The 24,640-nt window shown below is 47.4% G+C and overlaps 1 protein-coding gene across 1 annotated transcript; it reads right to left on the bottom strand.

Moving 5' to 3' along the window:
* Positions 1 to 17,048: 17,048 nt before the first annotated feature.
* GRP (gastrin releasing peptide) lies at positions 17,049 to 23,972 on the bottom strand. The gene is made up of 3 exons (XM_065407020.1): positions 23,801 to 23,972; positions 21,135 to 21,385; positions 17,049 to 17,102 (listed from the first exon to the last, which is right to left on the bottom strand). The coding sequence occupies exons 1-3, from the start codon at positions 23,970 to 23,972 to the stop codon at positions 17,049 to 17,051; spliced, it is 477 nt and encodes a 158-aa protein (XP_065263092.1).
* Positions 23,973 to 24,640: the final 668 nt, after the last annotated feature.

Genomic DNA, 24,640 nt, shown 5'->3' with positions numbered 1-24,640 from the left:
TTCCCTTCAAAATTTTGGGGCCACATCTTGCAAAGCCATGAGTTAGGACCACATCTTGCAAAGCCCATAGTCAAGTGAATAGCACAATTGCACTCAGTGGGCCTCATTCTGCATACAGAGCTTTGTGACAGTGATGGAACTACTTGGGTGAGTCAGGGTTACTCACAAAGGTCTGGAGGCTCTGGCCATTGAAGTTGTAAATAATTAGGGAGTTTTTCTATGGCAGTGGTTCTCAACCAGGGGTACACAAACCCCTGGGGATATGCACAGGTCTTCCAGGGGGGTACCTGGAACTCATCTAGATATTTGCCTTGTTTTACAACAAGCTACAGAAAAAGCACTAGTGAAGTCAGTACAAACTAAAATTTCATACAGACAATGACTTGTTTATACTGCTCTATATACTGTACACTGAAATGTAAGTACAATATTTACATTCCAATTGATTTATTTTATAATGACATGGTAAAAATGAGAAAGTCAGCCATTTTTCAGTAACAATGTGCTGTGACACTTTTGTATGTTTATATCTGATTTTGTAAGCAAGTTGTTTTTAAGTGAGGTGAAACTTGGGGGTATGCAAGACAAATCAGACTCCTGAAAGGGGTACAGTAGTCTGGAAAGCCCTACAGAGCCCCTGTTCTATGGACTAGAGTCAGCCTTTGCTCGATGCCCTGAGATAGGACAGTTAATAGCTGCCCTTCCCCAGGGAGGAACTGTGATCCTACTCTTTCCTTGGTCATAGGCCAAAGGAATCTGTGCCACACCTTTAGGCACAGATTATTTCAACTCCTTCCTGATGCCTGCCAGCTGAACCATGCGAGGGCTCTGCCTGCTTCCCTCCACCCACGCTCCACTCTGCCCAACTGCTCATGGGTAGGTGAGGAGTAAGAGCCCTACCAAGCCTGCCATCTCTCCGACATTAGGAGCACCAATCCAAGCAGACCATGGAGGAGTGTGCGTGTGTGGAGAGTTGTGGAGGATACCGCTCTTTGCTCCCCGGCACAGCCACATTGGACTGGGCCACATCTGGCTTACAGTGTTGCACACAGCTACTAGAGTGATGAAAGCCAGCATAGGTGCCTAGTATTGCTCCATTGTACAGCCAACTGCTCGACTACAGTTGTGGTTTGGTATTAAAAATGTCCTGGAGACCAAATAGCCAAGCGTAGCCAAGTTTATTGCCTAAGACAAAGCAGAAAAACACAGAAAGTACACCAATCCTTTTGGGAAGCTTGTTCTTGCAATGTTGACCTTACTCAGTAGGTTTGCTTCGAAATATGTGCCCCAAACCATTTATATTTATAACATGGTTGCTTACGAGTTAGAAAGCACTTTTTACATCATCTAACATCCAACCCACCAGTTTGTACCAGTTCCTTAACTTGTTGTTCTGTACCTTTCCTTAGCTCTGTTTTGGATACTACATTTAAACCAGTTGCCTGTGAAGGTTCCTGTACTAGGATATAGAATGAAGGTATCTTGCCTTTGATGGGCTTTATTAAAGAGTATACTCTATATAGTAGTACAGAGGCAATGACAGAAGTTGATAAAGTACTGGTAGGAACTGAAGAGAACAATCAGACAAAAAATAGTCCCATTCAGTTACATCGCATGAGGGCAGACAACTAAACATTGATAAGTGTTTGCATACAAAAGCTAGAAGTCTAAATAAAAAGATGGGTGAACTTGGATGCCTACTGTTACATGAGGATATCGATATAATCGGCATCACAGAAACTTGGTGAAACTATGACAATCAATGGGACACGGTAGCACCAGGGTACAAAATATATAGGAATGACAGAGTAGGTCTTGCTGGTGGGGGAGTGGCTCTATATGTGAAAGAAAGCATAGAGTCAAATATAGAAAAAAACCTTGACTGAATCAAACTGCACCAGAGAATCGCTATGGATAGAAATTCCCTCCTTGAATAACAAGAGCATAGCAGTAGGAATATCATACTGACCACCTGACTAGGATGGTGATGGTGACTGTGAAATGCTCAAGGAGATAAGAGAGGCCCCCAAAACAGAAAACACAATAATAATGGGGGATTTCAACTATCCCCATATTGACTGGGTACGTGTCATCTCAGGAGGGGATGCAGAGATAAAATTTCTGGACACCATTAACAACTGCGTCTTGGAGCAGCTAATCCTGGAACCCACAAGGGGAGAGGCCATTCTTGATTTAGTCCTAATTGGACCTCCAGAGGAGAATATAGGTGAACCATTCAATAATAGCAATCATACTTGCAGGGGGGGACATATCAAAGCCCCCACGACAGTAGCATTTAACTTCCTCACAAAAGTGAGGAAGCTAGTTAAATGGAAATGAAAGGAACAATCGAACAAGTGAAATGCCTGCAAGCTGCATGGAAAATACCATAATAGAGGCTCAAACTAAATGTATATCACAAATTAAAAAAAAAAAAAAAGTAAGAGGACAAAAAAAAAAGTCACAATGGCTAAATGTATACCCCCATAGTAAAAGAAGAAGTTAGAGGCAAAACAACATCCTTTAAAAACTGGAAGTCAAATCCTGGAGAAAATAAAAAGGAGCATAAACTCTGGCAAGTCAAGTGTAAAAGCATAATTAGACAGGCCAAAAAAGAATATGAAGAGCAACTAGCGAAAGACACAAACACTAACAGCAATTTTTTTTAAGTACATCAGATGCAGGAAGCCAAACAATTAGTGGGGCCACTGGGTGATCAATGTGCTCAAGGAGCACTCAAGGAACATAAGTCTGTGGCGGAGAAGCTAAATGAATTCTTTGCATTGGTTTACACTGCAGAGGATGTGAGGAAGATTTCCACACCTAAGCCCATGGGTGGCGGGTGAAGCCCCCCTCTGGGGAGGCTAGACCCCAGCTCCACCCCTTCTTTCCATGCCCTCCCCATGGCTGGAGCTCCGAGACCTTCTGTGCACCACCCCCTCCCCATGGCCAGAGCCACAAGTCCCCCCCCCCAACCCAGAGAGCCCCTCCCAGAGGAGCCCCGGTCTGGCTGAAGCCCCAAGCCTCTCCCCCTGACTCCACCCAGAGGAGCCCCGGCTGGGCTGGCGAAAGCCTCAAGCCTCCCCTCTCCCACCCAGAAGAGCCCTGGCTGGGCTGGCCGAAGCCCCGAGACCCCCTCCCCGCCTGGAGGAACCCCAGCTGGGCTGGCCGAAGCCCCAAGCCAAGCCTCCCACGCCCGGAGGAGCCCAGCCCCATGCCTCCCCTCAGCCAACCCGCCCAACGCCCAGGGGAAAAGCGTCTGTAGAAGACGCTTTTGATATGCCCCATGCAGGTTCTGGGGCAGCTGAGGAGGCGGTATGTGCCGCCTCAGCCACCACGGAATCTGCATGGGGCATAATAAAGCAAAAACTTCACTGCCAAACTCCACAACCTGGGGTCTGGCAGCCGTGGTCACGGCAGAGCCTCCCCTGGCATATTATAACTGCCGCCCATGCCTAAGCCATTCTTTTTAGGTGATGGATTTGAGGAACTATTCCAGATGAAGGTGTCAATAGACACATAGATACAATATGTTGGGAAAGAGTCCACATGGTTTTTGTAAAGGGAAATCATGCCTCACCAATTAGAATTCTTTGAGGGAATCAACAAGCATGTGGGCAAGGGTGATCCAGTTGATATAGTGTGCTTGGACTTTCAGAAAGCCTTTGACGAGGACCCTGACTAAAAGCTCTTAAGCAAACTAACCAGTCATGGGATAAGAGGGAAAGTCCTCTCATGGATCAGTAAACTGGTTTAAAGATAGGAAACAAAAGATAGGAATAAATGGTCAGTTTTCACACTGGAGAGAGGTAAATAGCAGGGTCTCCCAAGGATCTGTACTGGGACCAGTGCTGTTCAACATATTCATAAATGATCTGGAAAAGGGGATATATAAACAGTGAGGTGGCAAACTTTGTAGATGATACAAAATCACTCAAGATAGTTAAGTCCAAAGCTGACTGTGAAGAATTACAAATGGATCTCACAAAACTGGGTGACTGGACAACAAAATGGCAGGTGAAGTATCAATGTTGCTAAGTGCAAAGTAATTCACATTGGAAAACATAATCCCAGCTATCCATATAAAATGATGGGGTCTAAATTAGCTGTTACCACTCAAGAAAGAAATCTTGGCATCATTGTGGATAGTTCTCTGAAAACATCCACTCAATGTGCACTGACAGTCAAAAAAGCAAACCGAATGAAAGGAAACATTAGGAAAGGCATAGACAATAGTACAGAAAATATCATAATGCCATTGTATAAATCCATGCTATGCCCAAACCTTGAATACTGTGTGCAGTTTTGGTTGCCCTATATTTAAAAAAGATATGTTAGCATTGGAAAAGGTACAGAGAACAGCAGCAAAAATGATCAGGGGTATGAAACAACGTTCATTTGAGGAGATATTAAATAGATTGGGACTGTTCATTTTAGAAAAGAGAGAGCTAAAGGGGGATATGATAGAGGTTTATAAAATCATCAGTGATGTGGAGAAAGAGAATAAGGATGTTTTATTTACCCTTTTATGTACCACAAGAGCCAGGGATAACCAACAAAATTAATAGGAAGCAGGTTTAAAACCAACATAAGGAAATACTTCATCATACAATGCACAGTCATCCTATGGAACGGTTTTCAGGGGTATTGTGAAGGCCAAAAGTATAACCGGGTTCAAAAAAGAAGTAGATAACTTGATGGAGGCTAGGTCCATCAATGGTTATTAGCCAAGATGGTCAATGACACAACCCCATGCTCTGGTTGTCCCTTAAGTTCTGGCTGCCAAAAGCTGGGACTGGAGGACAGGGGATGGATCACTCGATAACTGCCCTGTTCTATTCATTTCCTCTGAAGCTTCTGGCACTGGCCACTGTTAGAAGACAGGATACTGGGCTGGGCTAGATGGACCATTGGTCTGACCCAGTAAGGCCATTCTTATGTTCTTATTTTCACTAATCCCAAAAAATTTTCAGAGAGTAGTGGGATATATATCTCTTGACATAAGCAAGCAAAGTGGACAGAATTGTTGGAAAGCCAATATCATTCGCTTAACCTAACTGCCCACATGTTGGGTTTAATACAATGTTAATATGGTATGCCCTACACCTAACATTAGGGCATAACACAAGAGTAACACTAGGTAAGAGTCTAAATAGAATCTTTTCTGTATCTCATATTTTGTTGACTGTAGAAGATAAAACACTTTATAATCTTGCTAATACTGCCAGTTAACATTTCTGATTCATTTCCATTTAAAACCTGACATCAAAGGTCCCATTTCTAAAATGACTAGTCAGTGGTTTATATTTTAAAATCAGAAAAAATATGTATATTTAGTTGTCCAGTTTGCTCTTGGCTTTACATTGTGTTGGAAAAAATCTCTACCTCCACCATCTATATTAATCGATTGATTGATAGATACTGTTAATGTCAGATGACTTGCCATCAAGATATTGAATGTACACAGCTCATAATTGGTAAAGTCTCCATTACTTGAAGTCTTTAAATCAAGGCTGGATGTCTTTCTAAAGGGTATGCCCTAAAGTCCAGGAGTTATGGGTTTGATGCAGGAATAACATCGTAAAATTCTAGGGACTGTGTTATATAGGAGGTCAGATTAGATGATCACTGTGGTCCATTCTGGTGCATAATCTATCAATCTATGAATGAATAATTCTGAGGAAAATATCCACAAGAGGCTCACTCCATGGGCCAGATCCTGCGGTTATTATGCAGGCAAAAAGTCTATGGAAGGCATAGTCTAATCCAGAGGTGGGCAAACTATGGCCTGTGGGCCACATCCAGCCCGCAGGACTGTCCTGCCCGGCCCTTGAGCTCCCAGCCGGGAGGCTAGCAGGGGGGGCTGGATGGGTCGGGTGTTCTGAAGGGGGCAGTCAGGGGGCGGGAAGTGGGAGGGGGCGGATAGGGGGCAGGGGCCAGGCTGTTTGGGGAGGCACAGCCTTCCCTACCCGGCCCTCTATACGGTTTTGGAAACCCGATGTGGCCCTCAGGAAAAAGAAAGAAAGAAACTATTTCTCTTTATAGACAAATATAGAAAAGAGACTATTTAAAACTAGACCTTGTAGGTCTTATGCAGTTAAAACTCCCATTAATAGCAAGAGGGCTCTTGACTGAGAAAAGAGTGCTGGATAGGACCTTCTGTTAGCAAATCTAATCCAGTGCACTGTATGCTATTCACGTTTGAAGTAATGAAACTGCTACATTAATTAAGGTGCTAAGGCAATTAGTTTTATTGTACTGGCATTTTTTCTCCTGCTAAAGCAACACATGTTATGGTCTTCCACTGATGTCAAAAGGGGTTTAACTACATTGAAGACTCTGGAATTTGGCTCAAAGTGACTTAGTTCTAGACAGAGAATTAGAGGTTAAAGATGGAAAAGCTCAGTTAGGTAACCAAGAACCAAAGTTGGAGTCCTTACTCAGATAAAAGTTTAATAGGCATCAATGGGATTTTTGATTGAGTAAGGCTGAGCTGAGAACTGAAGGATTTGACTATTGATACATGGGTACCCATTACAAAATCTATGTATGACCTTGTGGATATAATATAATTAATTAATCAGTAATACTTAATATGTACATAGTTTGAGTATGCAGCAATTAAAACAAATTAAAATACAATCAATTCAAAATTAAAGCCTGCAGCTGCTATTCACCCTCAAGCCAAAGGAAAATGACCAACCATCAGAAAATGAAACCCAGCAACCCCTTCTTTCCCTATAGAGATCATCCCATGTTGTGCCCCACCTTCCCCTGTAAGAGATATTATTAATCATGTTTATTAAAGTAGTGCCTAAGGATTAACCAAAAATGGGATTCCCCCTGTGCTTAGCACTAAACAAACACAGAGTAATAAACAGTAATAAACAAAGAGCTTACTATCTAAACTGACAAGCCCAATATAGGACAGGGGGACAGGGCAGAACACTCTCACAGAGTGAACAACATGATAGCAGCAAATGACATATTAGTTCCACAGGTTTTTTTGGTGATGGTGGTGGTGGTGGGGTGTAGTTAGGAGAGGATCAATTAAATGTAAAGAAAAGGGAAAGGAGAAGGGATACTGAAGGAAAGGGGACAGGGCAAGGGAGAAGTGGGTAAGAGGGCAAGTGTGGAGTGAAGCTGAGGTGAGGACGTTGAGAGAGTGGGAAGGAGAGGGTTGGAGCAAATAGCCAATCAACACAGGACAGAGAAAGTCCAGTCAAAACTGTAGCAAGTTGTCTGAGGGCTTATCTACACTTGAAATGCTGCAGCTGCACCACTCTAGCGCAGCCTTCAGTGTAGACACTACACTGGGACACTACTCATGGGAGGAGTTCTCCCACTGGCATAAGTAATCCACCTTCCCTACCGAGGTAGGGTGGTGGAAGAATTCTTCTGTTGACTTAGTACTGTCTGCACTGGGGGTTAGGTCGACTTAACTATGCTGCTCAGGGGTGTCGATTTTTCACACCCCTGAGCGATGTACATAAGCCAACTCACTTTTCTAGTGTAGACCAGGACTCAATGTCCCAAGGTCCCTGCTTTGGCTACTTCTGCTCCTACTCCTACAGACTGGAGTCTCTGGTAGTTCCTCCCTGCAGGTTTTCCCCAAGGCCACATGGGGAGGCACCGCCTGGGTCCTTGTGCCCCCAGTATGTGTGTGCGTGTAGGGAGTTAAATGTACAGTTCTGGGTCTGGGAGGTCCTGGAAATTGAGGTGGCCCCAGCTGGGCCCCATTTTACCCCCTGTCCGCTGCACCAATCTGCGCTTTGGATGCTTCTTCAGCTGCTCCTACCTTCTGAAGATGGTAAGAAGATGGGTCTCTGTGCATGACCAGAAGATCAGGAAATAAATAGTATTTTGGACCAAGGGTTCCAAAATGTAGGGCCCCTTAGCGGAGTGAGGTGGTCTGTCAAGCAGGAGAACAGAAGCCATTTAGGGACTCAAATCTATCTTAAGTACTTGTATGTCCCCTTCCCCCCTTACCATAATATCTGAACTCTTCCCAGTCTTTAATGTATTTAGTCTTACAACATCCCTGTGAGGTATGGCAGCGCTATACCCCTATTGTACAGGAGGGGAACTGAGGCACAGACAGAAGTGACTTGGCCAAGGTCACACAGGAGGTCTGTGGCAGACCCGGGTAATGAACATACATCTCCTAAGTCCGAGGTTAGCACCACAACCACCTTCTTCATTTATTCTGAATGTTTTTGTAAGAGATCTGATTAAATACGCACAGACACAGCTGAACACGAAGGACAAAGCAAAGTTCCCAGACAGCTTCCTACGGAGCACCTTTTATCTATTATTTTGCTCAAACCCCTCTGAAATCCTTCTCAATGTTTTTCAGTTCCAGCTCACTCAGTGTTGCCATTCCTGCACCTGAAGAGGATTTCCCCCCTTTGCTGGCTCATGTGGGTCTCACCCTAGAAGACTGACTCAAATGCTAGAGGGACGATTACTGGGCATGGCCCAGTGCCATGGCTGTGTACTGCAGTGCACCAGCTACTTCATGAATGAGAGCTCCAGGGTGGTAATAATTTGAGCCACATTGGTGAACCACGAAGGCTCTGTCTACATTGTGGCGCTGGCTGGGGAAACATCACCCTGCCCTTTTGTTTAACTGAAAAACCTCCATCCACTGTTCAAACTCACTCCACATATTTTCCTTCCTTTCCCTCTAGCTGTCATAGCAGAACAGTTCTGGGGTGAATAGCAAGGAGGAGGTCAAAAACTGCAGCTAGAGACAAATTATATAGCTTGATGGGAGGAGCCCAGATTTGTCTGGACCAGCCCTGCCTCGCTGACACTTTCAATCGGCCCATAGCAATGCCGGAGAGCATTGGCACCAAACGAGAAAGGGGATTTTTCTGCTGAGCTAATCCTAAACCCCAGCAAGGCCTCATGCGGTCAGTTGAGCGGGATGAAGGGTGCTTTGACAGTTAGGAAATTTCCAGACACAGAAAGAGAAACGAGACAAGCAAATAGATCTGCAGGATTTGTGTTAAAAGCCAGTGTTTAAATATACAGATCCTCAGCTGGCATAAACTGGAATAGCTCCAGGGAGGTCAACAGATTGACACTGGTTTACACACTCTAAGGAAGTGGTGCCATAATATTTAGGAAGATGAAGCTGGTAAAAGCAATAATTATTTTATTAAACATATTTGCCATCTGTAGCCAGATTCTACAGTTCCCATTCACAGCAATAGGAGCAAGGCCTTCAGGAGTGAGCCATGGGAGTCCTGTGTATATATTAGGACAGTAATTAGACTACTCTGTGAATGGATCAGCATTGTATTGATACAAATGAAAATGAAATGAAAAACGGTATTAGAACTGTATAACTTGACATAGATAAAGGATAAAAGGTCTGTGTATTATGCGTCAAAGACATATTTGAACTTGGATAATAGCTTGTCATCTAATGCAGATGACACACTATTTATATGACCAAAAAACCATGAATATCATACAAGTCTCCAAAACTTGTATCATGCCATAAAATCTCATTGGTGATAGTTCTAACAGTAACGTTTTTCTTTATTTCAGATCCTTGGAATAAAGAATATGCAAGATAAAAAGCTATCAGTCAGGTTTGAAAAATATCGAGTTTAGGGCCAAACCTTGTTGATTTTATTCGAGTTGCCCTGTAGAGGTAAACAGAGCTGCTAGTATGAGTAGATAGAGCAGGACTTAGCCAATAGATTCTAAATTGATCAGAGCAGTTAACACATCTTATCTTTGTTTGTGAAGTGGTGTGCAAATGTACAGCTCAATATTACAATAAAATAGACTAATAATAACAAATCAGTAGACGTTATAATAAAATGTTAAAATCATATTTGTTCTCTAGGGGCTTGTTTGCAATCAGACAGATACTGCAGTGATAGGTATATTGCAAATTCCTAAAAGACACTTGTAGTTCCCTGTCAGACCTTACACCCACTCTCTGCTAATGAGGAGTGCTAGTTTAGGGGGTGAGAATTGAGTAAAACTCCCACAGGAAGCAGTCAAAGGATAGGGGAGTCACTGGCTTTTTAACCAGAACACCCATGTATCAAAGTATAACAGGATTTATTCATTGCGGATGAAAATCATTCACATTTCAATACAAATGAAGAAGAAGAGGACAATTTGATATGTCCGTGACAGGTACCTTATGCCAGTGGTTCTCAACCATGGGTCCGGAGGCTCCTGGGGGGGCTGTGAGCAGGTTTCAGGCAGTTCCCTAAGCAGGGCCAATGTTAGACTCACTGGGGTCCAGGGCAGAAAGATGAAGCTCCACTGTGCAGGGCTGAAGCCCGGGGCCCTGAGTCCTGCCACCTGGGGCTGAAGCCGAAGCCTGAGCAACTTAACTTTGTGGGGCCCCCTGTGGAGTGGGACCCTGGGCAATTGCCCTGTTTGCTGCCTTCTAATGCCGGCTCTGGCTTTTATATGCAGAAAAACAGTTGTTGGGGCACTGGTGGGCCATGGAGTTTTTATAGCATGTTGGGGGGGCATCAGAAAGAAAAAGGTTGAGAACCCCGCCTTATGCAGAACTTCACTTTCCCAAGAATATAGCCTGCCTCCTATAATCCTAGAAATTAGGTTGCAGTCAAGGGCACGGTAATTGCATGAGATGGAACTACTGAGTGCTCTTCATTTTGTCCAGAGGCTTCTGTTCATATTCACTAATATAAACTTTTTCTTTTAAAAGTGAGCGAGAGAAAAATTAAATCTACACAACAGCTTGAAGCCCTGTGTCAAGGATCCATATTTTGTCAGAGTCTGCCACCTGCTGGAATCCAGGAGAATTTCATCAGAATTATTTTACAGGTTATGGCCCAAGTAAATGTACAGATTTATAGAGTTTAAGGCCATTAGCTAATCTAGTCTGACATTTTGAATATCACGGGCCATTAAATTCTACCCAGGTATCCCAATATTGAGCCCAAGAACTTGTGTTTGACCATGACATAGCTTTGTGTTTGGCTAAAGCACATCTTCCAGAAACAGGGCCGGTGCAAGGAAGTTTCACGGCCTAGGCGAGACTTCCAACTTGCGCCCCCTCCCCCCAGCCCTGCAGCAGCTCCCCGCCCCCCCTCCACCCTGAGGCGCCCCCCCCCGCAGCAGATCCCCCCCCCCGTCTGCCCTGAGGCGCCCCTCCTCCCTGCGGCAGCTCCCCCGCCTCCGGGGAGCCGTGCAGCAGCTCCCCACCCCAGCTCACCTCTGCTCCACCTCCTCCCCGAGCACGCCGCCCCCGCTCTAATTCTCCTCCCCTCCCAGGCTTGCGGCACCAAACAGCTGATTGGCGCCACAAGCCTGGGAGGCGGGAGAAGTGGAGCGGCCGCTGCGCTGAGAGAGGGAGTCTGAGCCGCACGTGTGAGAGCGTGCCGCCGGCAGCCCAGCCCAGGAACACTGTAAAAAAAAATTGGGGGCACTGCTTTTTGGCGCCCCCAAATCTTGGCGCCCTAGGCAACTGCTTAGTTTGCCTTAATGGTAGCACCGGCCCTGTCCAGAAAACCCTCCAGACTTGTTCTAAAGATATCAAGAGATGGAGAATCCACCCATTCCCTTGGAAGTTTGTTCCAATGGTTAATCACCCTCATTGTTAAAATAGTCACCTCTTAATCTTCAGTTTGGTAAACTAAACAGAGCGAGCTCTTTACGTCTTTCACTGTAAGACATTTTCTCCAAGCTCAGATTAGTTTTGTGGCTGTTTTCTGCACAATCTCCAATTTTTCAACATTCTTTTTAAAACGCAGACACCAAAATTGAACGTAGTATTCTAGCGTCAGTCTCAATAATGTTGAATACAGACATAATAATCAGGGCCGGCTCTGGCTTTTTTGCCGCCCCAGGCAAAAAAGCCTCCCACCGCCCCCCGCCTCCCGGCGGGGAGCGCAGCAGGGGAGGGCGCCAAACCCGGCCGCGGCCCCGCTCTCCCCGGCCGGCCGGAGCGCCCGGAGGAGGGCGGTCCCGCTCTCCCCGGCCAGCCGGAGCGCCGGGAGGAGGGCGGAGAGCCTGGCCGGGGCCCCGCTCTCCCCGACCGGCCGGAGCGCCGGGAGGAGGGCGGAGAGCCCGGCCGCGGCCCCGCTCTCCCCGGCCAGCCGGAGCGCCCGGAGGAGGGCGGTCCCGCTCTCCCCGGCCAGCCGGAGCGCCGGGAGGAGGGCGGAGAGCCTGGCCGGGGCCCCGCTCTCCCCGACCGGCCGGAGCGCCGGGAGGAGGGTGGCGAGCCCGGCCGCGGCCCCGCTCTCCCCGACTGGCCGGAGCGCCGGGAGGAGGGCGGCGAGCCCGGCCGCGGCCCCGCTCTCCCCGGCCAGCCGGAGCGCCGGGAGGAGGGTGGCCCCGCTCTCCCCGGCCGGCCGGAGCGCCAGGAGGAGGGTGGCGAGCCCGGCCGCGGCCCCGCTCTCCCCGACTGGCCGGAGCGCCGGGAGGAGGGCGGCGAGCCCGGCTGCGGCCCCGCTCTCCCCGACCGGCCGGAGCGCCGGGAGGAGGGCGGAGAGCCCGGCCGCGGCCCCGCTCTCCCCGGCCAGCCGGAGCGCCGGGAGGAGGGTGGCCCCGCTCTCTCCGGCCGGCCGGAGCGCCAGGAGGAGGGTGGCGAGCCCGGCCGCGGCCCCGCTCTCCCCGACTGGCCGGAGCGCCGGGAGGAGGGCGGCGAGCCCGGCCGTGGCCCCGCTCTCCCCGGGTGAGCACCGCCCCCCTCCAGGTGCCGCCCCAAGCACATGCTTGGTAGGCTGGTGCCTGGAGCCGGCCCTGATAATAATCACTTCCTACTCCTACACACTGTTCCCTGCTTATACATCCAATAATTCCCCTCCTCCCCCCTTATATTATGGTGGTACGTAGAGGAGCTCACTGTACACAGTACAAGGTAATCCCTGCCCCCAAAGAATTTACAAGCTATTAAATGAATCTCTGTGTTAGTTATTAATTAATGTGTGTGATACAGTCATTCTCCAGTTTGTAACAGAGGCTCATGCCCTAAATTTATAGAATTTTTGTTTTTTAAGTACAGAAGGGACCTTTAGGTTATCTAGTCTGACCTCCTGTATGGTCCACAGATAATAAAATTTAATCTGGTTACTCCTGTACTGAGCCCAATAACCTGTGTTTGACAGAAATGCATCCAGTTTTCTATTCTCTTGTATTCTATTAAGGTTTTTCCACCGTGCTCATCACTGTAGTATCTACACGTCAATAAAAAACCCACAGCAGTGAGTCTCAGAGCCCAGGTCAATTGACTTGGGCTCACAGGGCTCAGGCTGAGGGACTAAAAATTGCATTGTAGATGTCCAGGCACAGATTGGAGCCCAGGCTCTGAGACACTCCCCCATAGTGGATTCTCAGGCCTGAATGTCTACACTACAATTTTTAGCCCCACAAGCCCAAGTCAGCTGACCCAGGCCAGCCGTGGACATGCTGTGGGTCTTTTATTGAAGTCTAGCTGTACCCTGTCTTCCAGTACATAGGCGCCGACTCCGTGGGTGCTCTGGGACTGGAGCACCCACAGGGAAAAAATGGTGGGTGCTCTGCACCCACCAGCAGCCCCCCATCAGCTCCCGCCCATCTCCCTGGCTCCTCCAGCCTGCTGGTGGCCCCACTGATCAGCGCCTCCCTCCTCACGCCTGCCATGAACAGCTGTTTCGCGAGGGGGGAGGAGCGGGGACGCGGTGCGCTCGGTGAGCACGGAGAGACAGCGGAACTGGGCGGGAAGAGGTGGGGTGGGGGCGGAAAGAGGCGGGGCAGGGGTGGGGCCTTGGGAAAAGGAGTGGAGTGGGGGGGCGGGGCCTGGGGCAGCAGCACCAGGGGTTGAACACTCCCCTGTACTTTGAAAAGTTGGCACCTGTGTTCCAGTAGTGCCTTAAGTAACATTAATGTCTGTCACGTGTTCAGTCTCTCATCCTCCCCTGAAGAGAAGGGCAGATATACACATGTTGTTATATGTCTATGTTCGTGAAGGCAAGGTCGAAGATGTGCCCCTTGCTCTTGGAGCAGAAGGTGGTGACGTTTGTGATGGTCCTTAGTTCCTAGAAGAGTTCATTGACAGTCTCAGAGTAGCCCTTATTGTAGCGAGTTCCATTACGGCAGCAGAGCATAGCTGTCTACCCCTGTCTTCATCCTGTAGCTTTAGGTGAACTTTTAGGTACCCTCCACTTGGCCTATGGAGCATCTTGAACTTGCTTCAATATTCTACAGAAAGCCAGTGGAGGGGGAGGAGAACAGGTCTGATGTGGTTGCAGACTTCGAGAGATGGCGAATCCACCACGTCCCTTGGTAGTTTATGCCAATGATTATTGGCTCTTACCGTTATGAGAAATAGGCCTTATTTCTAATTTGAATTGCTGATTTAACTTCCAGACTGGCAGCTGGCATCTTGCTGTGAGATGCCACGTATGGGAATTTCACATAAGGCTTCTTTAAAAAATGAAGATAGCTAGAAAGCTAGCTGTAGATTTCAGCAGCCGTTGGCTGACACTAATGAGACTAAGGGCTAGCCTACGCTACCGCGCTGCATTGTAACCTTTGGACAGAATCATGTCTGGCTCTCGCACGTGATTATTCCCCAGCCATGGGGGATTGTTCAAAGTGAAATGTAGTAATGGCTGGCCTCAGCTGCGCACTCAAGGAAGGGTTTGCTTTGCTTTGAAACAAACATTCAGCTGGGAATTATTTTTGTCATATGGCTATTATAGTGTAAAAGTATGAGATGCTAAGTGTCACCCTGTCTAGCGTGATTACGCATTTTCATATGACACTACCCATTGTTTAGTCATTTGCATAGAGAAATTATTTGTACTCTTTGTGGTCTGGTTTTAGGCTGTTCTACTGTGGGAACTTGTAGTAGCAGTTTCCCTTTGCTGGGTGGGACTCCCAGTTTGTAACTGCTCAATCGAGTGCAAGGGCCTCTGTCTACTGAGCAGATTACTTTGCTTGACCAGTGTACACACTGAAGCACAGCGCAGCTGAGGGAAGGACTGTTCAGGCCCAGCAAGTGTTTTGTGGGGGGGCCTGTCGCTGTTTTACGCAGCTGTGTGTGCTTCTGGTAGGAAATGCTCCGCCTTCGTGCTGAATTAGGGCCGTATGGAACTGCACTCTGTGTGGCCTGCCTGACCCCACCCTTATTCGTGTGTGACATCCCACATCCCCCTCTGAAGGCCCACTGGAGCTGTCATTTATATATCATGCAGGGGGATACAGGGTCCATCTGGATGAGCTTATCCCACTGCCTGGGACACCTGGGTGACAGAAATACCTCACTATGTTTGGGCCTTACCCATCTATGTGTAAGGGGACTGTTGGCCCTTACTAAAACTCAGGGGGGGTTGTTTTTGTTGGATACCTCCCAGTACCCAAAAGGTTGGGGACGGGTCGATGGAAAATCAGGACCCTGAGACTGACAGTCCCCAGGAACATTGGGGAGAGGCCAATGCTCCAGGTCAGCCTGATTGACAGGGCAGGCACGCTAATGAGGGAGTCAGGAGGCCAGGGGGGTCCCGTCCTCCATGTGAGCTGGAATTGCCTAGGACCTGGGTCAGACAGAACAGGGCCGAGCTAAGGAGGGGCAGGAGCCTGAGCTGAGCCGGGGAGCAGAGACGCCAGCCAGGGAGCAGAGACGCCAGCCAGGGAGCAGGTCAGTGCTAGGAAGCAAGCCACAGCAACAAAAGCCAGAGAAGCAGCCCAGGGAGCTGGAGGCAGAGCAGCAGCAGTGCTGACACAGAGTGAAGCTGGGGCTGGAGCAGTCCAGAGCTGGGTACGGTGAGCAGCTGGGCAGAGCAAGGGGGGACCCTTGGCAGCGGAGCCAGCACAGGGAGACGCCCCCAGCCAAGAGGCCTTGCAGGCCAGACTCGGAGGGGGAATGTAACCTCAATGGGGGAGGGGGGCTGATGCTGGGAAGAAGGGTTCTGCCACTAGCGCCTGAAGGTGTGTGGCCACCGCCAGAGCAAGTGTCCGACCCGCAGCATCCCTGCAGCACAGCCAGGGCCTGAGAAGGAGGCCTGGGACTTGTTAGGAACAGACTGAACTTCCCTTACATTTCAGAGATGCTGGTTGTGATGTCCCCATGCCACAGAGCAGGACGATGGGTTTTCCTTTCACCTTTCCCATTTTTTTTCTTATTTTTTTAAATTGATTGCTTTTTAATGAATTGTATGTGCTTGGAACTGTATGTAATGATCAGTGAGTCAGGGAAGTATCCAGTGCAGAGAGAGCACCCCAGAGTTGGGACACCCTAACCCCTGCCCTAAGTGACCACGACAAGGTTGGGGGCCAAGCCCCCCAGGAATCCTGGGCCCAGCCTTGTTGAGGTTACGAGGACTCTGCCACACAGGAGAGTGGAAGGGGAGCCTTCGAGGTCAGACAGGCCTCTGGGTAAAGGAAGTGGGAGCGAGGACTCAGATCCTTTCGCTAGCCCATTTCACTGGGGCAGTATATAAGCCAGGAAAGTTCCCCACAATAGCGGGACCATTCCCCTGTTTACATATGTAAGGCAGTTTGGGTCTTGGCTCACTGAAAATACACCCCTTAGGGTCAATGGAACAGATGGACAGGTCCTGACTGGTGTAATCAGTGTAGCTCCATGGGATTCAGTGAAGCCACGGCAATTTATACAGCTGAGGATCTTGCCCAACATGTGATGAATCTCCCTATTGTTTGTTTGTTACTATCTGTGACACAGTCAGTCAACATTTTGTAACTCAGATAAAAACAGAAACTTGGCCTTTCTTATTATTATTTATTGTGAATGTTGAAATGTCATGTAGTTTTAACCTAAAGATGAACTGGTTAGACAGAGAAGTCAGATAACTGGAAGACCCTTCCTGGACAATTATTTACAGCAAAGCAGTTCAAACAAGAAAATGCAGCTTGGAGAAAAAAAAAGGAGAAGAGTTTAGTCAATGTTGGAACATACAAGAATACAAGTGTTTAGGTATTTTACACAAAAGTAATCTTGTTTACACAAAAGAAACCTTGTTGGTTATCTGTTACAATTGAGTGCTTGTGAAACATAGTCTCTTAAGGATACTATTCTATTCCTTCAAGGTTGGAAGATCTTCACTTCAGCTTGGAGTGCTTTCTTTCCTATTCATAACTTGAAGCAGATAATCCATCATCTAATAAAGAGAAGTAAATAATATTTACAGAACAGGCTTGTCAAAAGTCACATCCTGATTCAATAAACCAAATGTATAACTGTACTCTGCATCTATTCCATACAACAAATACATTCCTAATACTTGCCCCCAATGTTACCTTGCTAAAAGACAACCAAGGTCCAAGAAAAAAAGAGTTATTCAAAGTTATTTTCTTCATAGTCCCATTTATATAACATCAAATTAATGTTGGAAAGTGAGTTCATAGAAACATTTTATAATTTACTTTGGATTGCACTTGCAACAACTTGCAAGAGCAAAACCTTAGAACACCAAGGAAAGTAGCTGCTTCAGATTTCTACAGCTGTTCCAGATTAGTTTTAGTTTTAATTTACTCTATGTATGAGGGGTGGGAGGGTTGGTGTTGATTTGCGGGTTGTTAAATTAACTGAGGCAGAAGAATTTGACAGTAAAACAAAAATCAAAACCTTGGGGGAACGATGAGCAAGGCTGAATTGTTAGGACATGACATTCAAGATAATAAAAATGAACAAGCATTGTAGACTCCCTGATCAGACAGGCAAAATATGAGGAGGCAACAATAGGAATAGAGAAGAATTGTGCCTAGAACACAATAGTAGCAGTGGGAGATTTCAGCTACACAGATAGAAAATGAGACTAAATAAGTCAAGCAGTAGGGACCTGATTCTTATATACGAGCCAGATGTGAAACCAGAGGGACCTTCTGCTTCTTGTTTCTAGATACTTTTAATTTGGATTTTTAAAATGTAACATTTGAATATATACATGGAACAATGAAATTACAGCACAGTGACTATGTGTACATTATGGCATCATGCCTTTAATAATCCTGTAAACCTATGCCCATGCTACACATAATAACCTAAGTATACTCTCAACAGGATCTCCTCCTGCACTTTCCTTACGGAATAAACATATAGAATTTAATGGGATGAACCCAATAAAGTTCTGTAGAAATTACTATATGACATATAGAAAACATCACTGAGTTACAAATACTTAGGCCCCCTCTTGAGTGGGTACTATCTTCATTTGACCTCTACACTTATTTGTATGTCATAACCCTTCTCCCACCCTGTGTCTGTCTTTTGGATGGTAAGTTTTTCAGGGCGGAGATTGTAGTTTTTATGTTTGGAAAATGCCTCACACATTGTGGGCACTAGTGGAAATAAATAAAATAATAATAGGCTTCCTTCTTATAAAGTGACATTAAGTAAATTCCACATGGAAACATCCCTGACAAAAGTACATCTAGCAATATGGTCTTATATTCTGTAGTTTTCTATTCCTAGCACAAAACATACAAAGTGTGTTGCTTGTTACATTTTAGGTTCATACATTAGTATGAAGAGTTACTAGTAAGATTCTTCCCCCCACTAAAACGTGCTTATATGTACATTCAGTAGGTGGCAGTCTATGGTGATGCATACTTAGATGGACCCTTGCGATGCTAACATCTCCACAAGCACATACGCAATCTACCATTATTTACAACCTTGTAATAGATTGACCATGCAATGGTCCCAGAATAATTGATATATGTTCTCTCAGCCTGCATGTATAGTCTGCAATGCTGTTTTCTTTGGAACGTTTACATTTAATTGCTTGACCCCAGTATCTGAACTCAGCAGCAGATTAATCAGTCATGGTAGATTGTAACGTGTCTTGATCTTTCTAGACAGTTGGCTTCCATTGAAAATTCAAATACAGCAAGAGTTGGGATTTATTTCATGCGACTTACAGGCCCCATCCTGCACCCACTGGAGTCAGTGGCAACAGCATTATTATAATAATAAATCAACCCGATCTGACCATCTTACATCTAGCCATGCACAACACATTCATCATTGGGGTATCTATGCACCTTCATAAAGATGTTCTACAGCACCACATTAAAATGAAGGGAGTGACTAGACAAAGTCTGGGTAACTAAGACTGTATCATATACCAGAGACGCTACAGCGATAAAATCTGCACTCAAAAGGACCCTGCAGCTCCCTGATAATTACAGCTTTTATGCTCCAAGTCTCATTGGCTATCAGACCAGTGCACCAGTATATTACACTAGCCTCGGTTTATTATTAAGGCAGCTAATGATTGTTATTATTTAAATAGTATCATAAATGCTCAGGGAATTTGAAGCACATAAGATTCCCAGGGTCTCCGTGTCTGAAAGAGCAAAATCTCAGAAAAGGGTATCATTTGACTTTAAGGGCCTGCCCTATCACTTAGTGGAGTCAATGGGAAAACTTCCACTGACTCCAGGAAGCATTGGCTCAGGGCCTAAACAGATTGTTTATGACAAAAATAGAAGCTCTTCGTGCACTACCATTGAAAAATGCAAAGCAAAATCTCCTTTCATGTGTGCCCTAACCACTGAGCTATCAGATATTCTGATGGGTAGGGGGACCCCCAGTCCCTCCTATTGAAGCTGTTCCACTTTGGATTTACACAAAGGGCCAGGTTGGGGGTGTGTGTGTGAAAGAGAGCACAAGCATGAGAATGCCTCCCTAGCTTGGTGGTTATAGCACTCACCTAGCATGTGGGAGACCCAGTCCCCCTACTCTAATAGCTCTTTCATTATTTATACACAGCTTCAACAGGAGAGACAGAGAGAGTTCCCCATATCAGACTATCCCTATTCCCAATAGTTAGAGCATCACCAAAGAGGTGGTAGATTCCTGTTCAAATCCCTTGTCTTGCTCAGGTGGAGGGGAGACTTGAACTGGGCATCTCCCCAGGGCCGCCCAGAGGGGGGGGGGCAAGTGGGGCAATTTGCCCCAGGCCCCACAGGGCCCCCCCACGAGAATATAGTATTCTATAGTATTGCAACTTTTTTTATGGAAGGGGCCCTCAAAATTGCTTTTCCCCAGCCCCCCTGAATCCTCTGGGCGGCCCTGCATCTCCCACATCCCAGGTGAGTACACTGACCACCGGGCTAAAAGTTACAAAGGAGGTCCTCCTCCTCCCTTCCTGCAGCTGTTCTGGGTGAACTCACATGCAGGACCCAATCTGCTAAGCGGCCTCAGAACATGCCTACTGGCTTGGGCCTGGCAGGCGAGTTGGGCAGCCAGGTGCATCTCACTGGGGCTCAGGAGGCCAGATACCTAGAGTGAGGCGGCCCTGTACCTGCACAGAGGCAGAAACATAGGCACCCAGGGAACTTTCACCCAGTGAGTTTAGGCATCTGCATGTTTGGCAGCCACTGAACGGGGTTTTTGTGATTCTCAATGGGGACTGATCCTGGGATTTAGGAGCCTAAAATGGCAGTTAGGTTCCTAAGTCCCTTTCTGAATCTAGCCCCAAATTCCCATTTTGTGATAAAGTGAAATTTGTTTTGAGTGGCAGCAGTTTATCAAGGTTAGGTCATAACATCAAAGGACAGAAATAATATCAAGTGATACAGATGGCCATTCATGTAGCTCAAATATTGAAAGTGGAATCCTGACAATTCAAATAAATCAGCTAGCTAATGAGAGGCAGATTGGGCAGTAGTTGGGGATATCTTCTTTGTTTGTTTGTGTTTTTAAAAATACAAAACCACTGAGTTTGAACATAGCTCACCTACCTAACCATCATGTGATCTTATTATCATCACCCTTAATCTTCCTCCCTGGTGGTTCCCTCCTACTGTTTGCACGGGTTTTCAGATTACATTGTGAACTCTTCAGTGCAGGGACTATATCTAGTTGTGTGTTTGTTTGGCAATGACTGGGGCACTTGTATAATACAAATAAATCACAATACTTGAAAAAATATTCACATCAAGTAGTTTGCACCCAAGCCATAGGCTGAAATTTACAAAATATTTGCTGAGCTGTTCTAAATAAATACATCCATAAAAGGTATACTCTATTCAGTGACAATTTACGATCAGGAATAAGGGATAAATTCACTGAATTAGTTATTCATTACAAATTGTTTGACCAGCTCTACCAACAATCCCAGAGTTAGGAGCTAATTTGTTTTTAAAAAAATTAGATTTACAGTACCTTCTTGTTTTAAACTTACATCTTTAAAGCTGCTGTCATCATCTGTCTCCCAAGTGTTCTTGGTATACCACGGAAGCTCTTCCCTTAGGATCTGAGCGCTTCTGTTTTCATTCCCTTCTAACAGCCTTAGCAAATTCTTCAACGTTTCTTCCCATTGCAGGTAATCTCCCAGCTGCTTGACATTTTCAGGTAATGCTGAAAATGGGATCTTGTTTTCTTCTTCATAAACATAGGGAAAATCTCCAGTGCTCTTTTTCCCCATTAAATGTCCTATAAAAATCATCAGAATATCATGACATTAATCAATAATTAATGAGCGTGTGAGTGTGGATGTCCAAAGCCACATTCTGATTGGCCAGTGGAGCCTTTTGGATGATGTCACACCAACTCAGAGTCACACACAAAAATCCCTATGCCCATTATATTAAATGGGCCGGGGATATGTTGATGAGAAGAGGCTAGATATAATAAGGCACATTGGCAGGGGTAAAGAGAGGCAGCTGAGAGCAGGAGTGAGTGTGAGCAGGTAAAGGAGAGGTTGAGAGTTTTAATTCCTTCCCACCCAAGTTCAGCATCAGAATGTGGCTCTTCCTACCACTTTTAACCGCAATTTTTATGGCAAAAAGCTACATTTGATAGGCTTCATTATTCCAGGTTTCGTTTTTATGAAAGTGAAATTGATATTGGCCGTGGTCCACAAACTGAGGGCAAGTCTACACTGCAAAAGAGAAACGCTGGGGACAAGAACTTGCCAATGATCGCTGTAATAAGTGGAGCGAAAGTCAGGGCACTGCTTTCAGGAAATAATTCTAATAAGTATCAGGTGGGGCTCATTGCCCCTTGGATCTCACTCTCGAATATACATTTTGAATTCAGAAATAGCGGGATGTGTTACAATGATTAATTCTTCCCAAGTGTCGAGCTCTCCTTTCTTATTCCCCACTGTAGCGCCCTTCTTCCCCCGGACACTATCAGCGCGCATTGCAAGCTTTCAATTCCCTTTGACTTTTGCAAAGACGTATTATTAATCTGTGGTCATTGGAGCTGTATTTAATTCCGTTTCCACCTCTCATGCCATGGCTGATAGGAACTAGACAGACCTCTGCGGCTTTTGATGGGGGAAGCAGACGAAAGGAAACAAGTCTGCCCTTGTATCACACCCCAGCCCCCAATATCCCTGCCTCTGGGGAGTAGCCTACAAACCAATACTACAAAATGGATACAACACCCGCGCTAGAGGAGCTAAGAGAAACGAGGCGACTTTGGGAGTCTAGTGATTAGCTAGACAGACACTATCAGCTTCCAAATGAAACGACTTCCTCCTCCAGTGTCAGTATCACAAAAGGCACTTGCTGGCCATGGAAATCAGGGGCTGAAGCCAGCTCGTGTGCCTTGAAGAAGAGCTCTGTGTAGCTAGTCCCAAAGCTTTTCTCTCTCACCAGAGGAGTTGGTCCAATAAAAATTATCACCTCACCCACCTGGGCTTTCTAGTAAGGAGGATTGTTCCATTCGCCTAAGAATGTATTTGACTCGTTTTTAATTACACCTGTCCCCTGGTTCCGTCCCACAGGGCAGCTCTGATGGATTTCACAAAGCCCTCCTTCCAACTATTCTGATGGAAGAAAGCTCCTTGAGAAAGCTCCTCTCTTGCACCTCCGCCCCACCTCACTGCTCTGATTAAAGTAAGTTGTAGATTATTTATTATTATTATTATTCCTAGTGCCTAGAAGCCCGAGTCATGGACCAGGAGCCGTTTGCGCTTGGTGCTGGACAAACACAGACTACAAAGATGGCCCGTGTCCCACACCTGGCTCTAGGAGAGAATGGCAGAGATCAGCTGCGGAGCCTGTCCTTTGACAGGCTTGTTTTGCGGCTGGGCAGTGCTGCTCTCCGGGGCATGCCAGGAACAAATACTGATCGGTACAGATCAGGACTGGTTAGAGCCCCATTGAAGCCCGTGGGAGCCCTGCCATGGACTGCAGGTATCATCTTAAATGAATCACAGGGTTTTAAAGGTAGCCTCGATCTTCTCTTAGCTTGGCTGAGGCGGGTTTGCTCTCTAGCTCAGCCATTGCCTGCCCCTGGCAAACGCTCCTTTTCTTACCGGATTCTGGTTGTCCAGTATTGCGGTGACACGGTTCAGGGGCTGGGGAGAGCCACTTTGCCAACAGGGATCCCCAGCATCAAACAGCGCCTATCTTTGCATGTATTAATTATTATAATTTATGAAACTTTTTAACCCCTCCCCCCGCCGCCGCCGCCGCCCCGATTCATGTAAAAGTGCATCTGTCTCGCCAGATCTCCTGCTTTCGTGAGCCGGAGGAGAATCAACGCCCTACGCCAAACGGCTCTATTTGAATACAGAGTAAATCTTCCCCTCACTGAGACAGCCTGTGTCAAACAAAAAACAAACCCACGGGCTAGTAAAGGCTGGGCGGACGCGCTAATTAACCTGAGGCTTGGACCTCAAGCCATCGATCGCTCCCTAGACGGACAGACAGACACGTGCTAGGGCGGGCAGGCGGACGGGCGTTACGGGGAGGAGGATCGAGCTAGTCCAAAGTTTCTAGCAGGACCACGAAGCGCGGCCGCGCCTGGGAGAAAAGCCCCCCGCGGCCGCCCCCAATAAATGCTACAGCGGGGTCCGGGGCTGCCCCGGGCTCCCTGCGCGGCGCGGACACTTACCCACAGCCCAGTGGCTGCCCCTGGGGTAGATCTTGGCCAGAGGGGAGGCTCCGCCGTTGGACTGCAAGGGAGCCGCAGCGCCCCAGTGCACCTCGAGCAGGACCAGGGCGAAGAGGCCCAGCGAGAGGAGGGAGCGGGGCTTCCCGAGGAGGAGGAATTCGCAGCCTCCCATGGTGCGCGGCGCTGCCCGGGCGGGACGGTTCCCTGCTGCTGCTGCTGCGAGTCCGGCTCCGGGCGTGGAGGGAGGGAATCCGCTGCTCGGGATCTGCCGGGCCAGGTGCTGCTGCCGCCTCTGCTGCCGCCGCCAGCGCTGACCCGAATTTATAAGGAAGCGGGACGAGGTGACAGCGAAGTTCAGGCACCTGGCGCCTCCCCCCAGAGGTGGCTCTGGGAGCACGGGGGCTGCGGAGAGCTCCGCCAGCCAGTGCCACACAGCACCGGCCGGCGCGATGGGCGGCGCATCCTTTGCGAGCCCTCCCCGGCCCCCTCCCTGCTGGCGGGGATTCTCCTTCCAAATGGACCATGATTCAACCACCCCCGACCCGCAGCCTCGGCGTGATCGTCTCTGAGCGCTAGGGTCCCCCAGTTATCCGACCCCCAGCTCCACCCCTGCATCCCCGCCCCTGGGGAGCATGGAGCGCAACTATATCAAACACCCCAGCCCTCAATATCCCCGCCTCTGGGGAACAGGAGTGTTCCTGCATCAAACACCTCAGCCCCCCAATAGCCCCGCCTCTGGGGAACAGCTGGGTGTTCCTGCATCAAACACCTCAGCCCCCCAATAGCCCCGCCTCTGGGGAACAGCTGGGTGTTCCTGCATCAAACACCTCAGCCCCCCAA

This window comes from Emys orbicularis, chromosome 6 (assembly GCF_028017835.1).
Source record: "Emys orbicularis isolate rEmyOrb1 chromosome 6, rEmyOrb1.hap1, whole genome shotgun sequence".
Classification (NCBI taxonomy): domain Eukaryota; kingdom Metazoa; phylum Chordata; order Testudines; family Emydidae; genus Emys; species Emys orbicularis.
The sequence above is the reverse complement of the archived record's forward strand: the minus strand, read 5'-3'. Positions and strand labels throughout refer to the sequence as shown.

Coding starts and splice junctions, on each gene's coding strand:
- GRP (XM_065407020.1), bottom strand. CDS start 23,972: ATGGGAGGCTGCGAATTCCTCCTCCTCGGGAAGCCCCGCTCCCTCCTC. Junction 21,386..23,800: donor GGGCAGCCACTGGGCTGTGG/GTAAGTGTCCGC, acceptor TGATTTTTATAG/GACATTTAATGGGGAAAAAG. Junction 17,103..21,134: donor ATGACAGCAGCTTTAAAGAT/GTAAGTTTAAAA, acceptor TCTCTTTATTAG/ATGATGGATTATCTGCTTCA.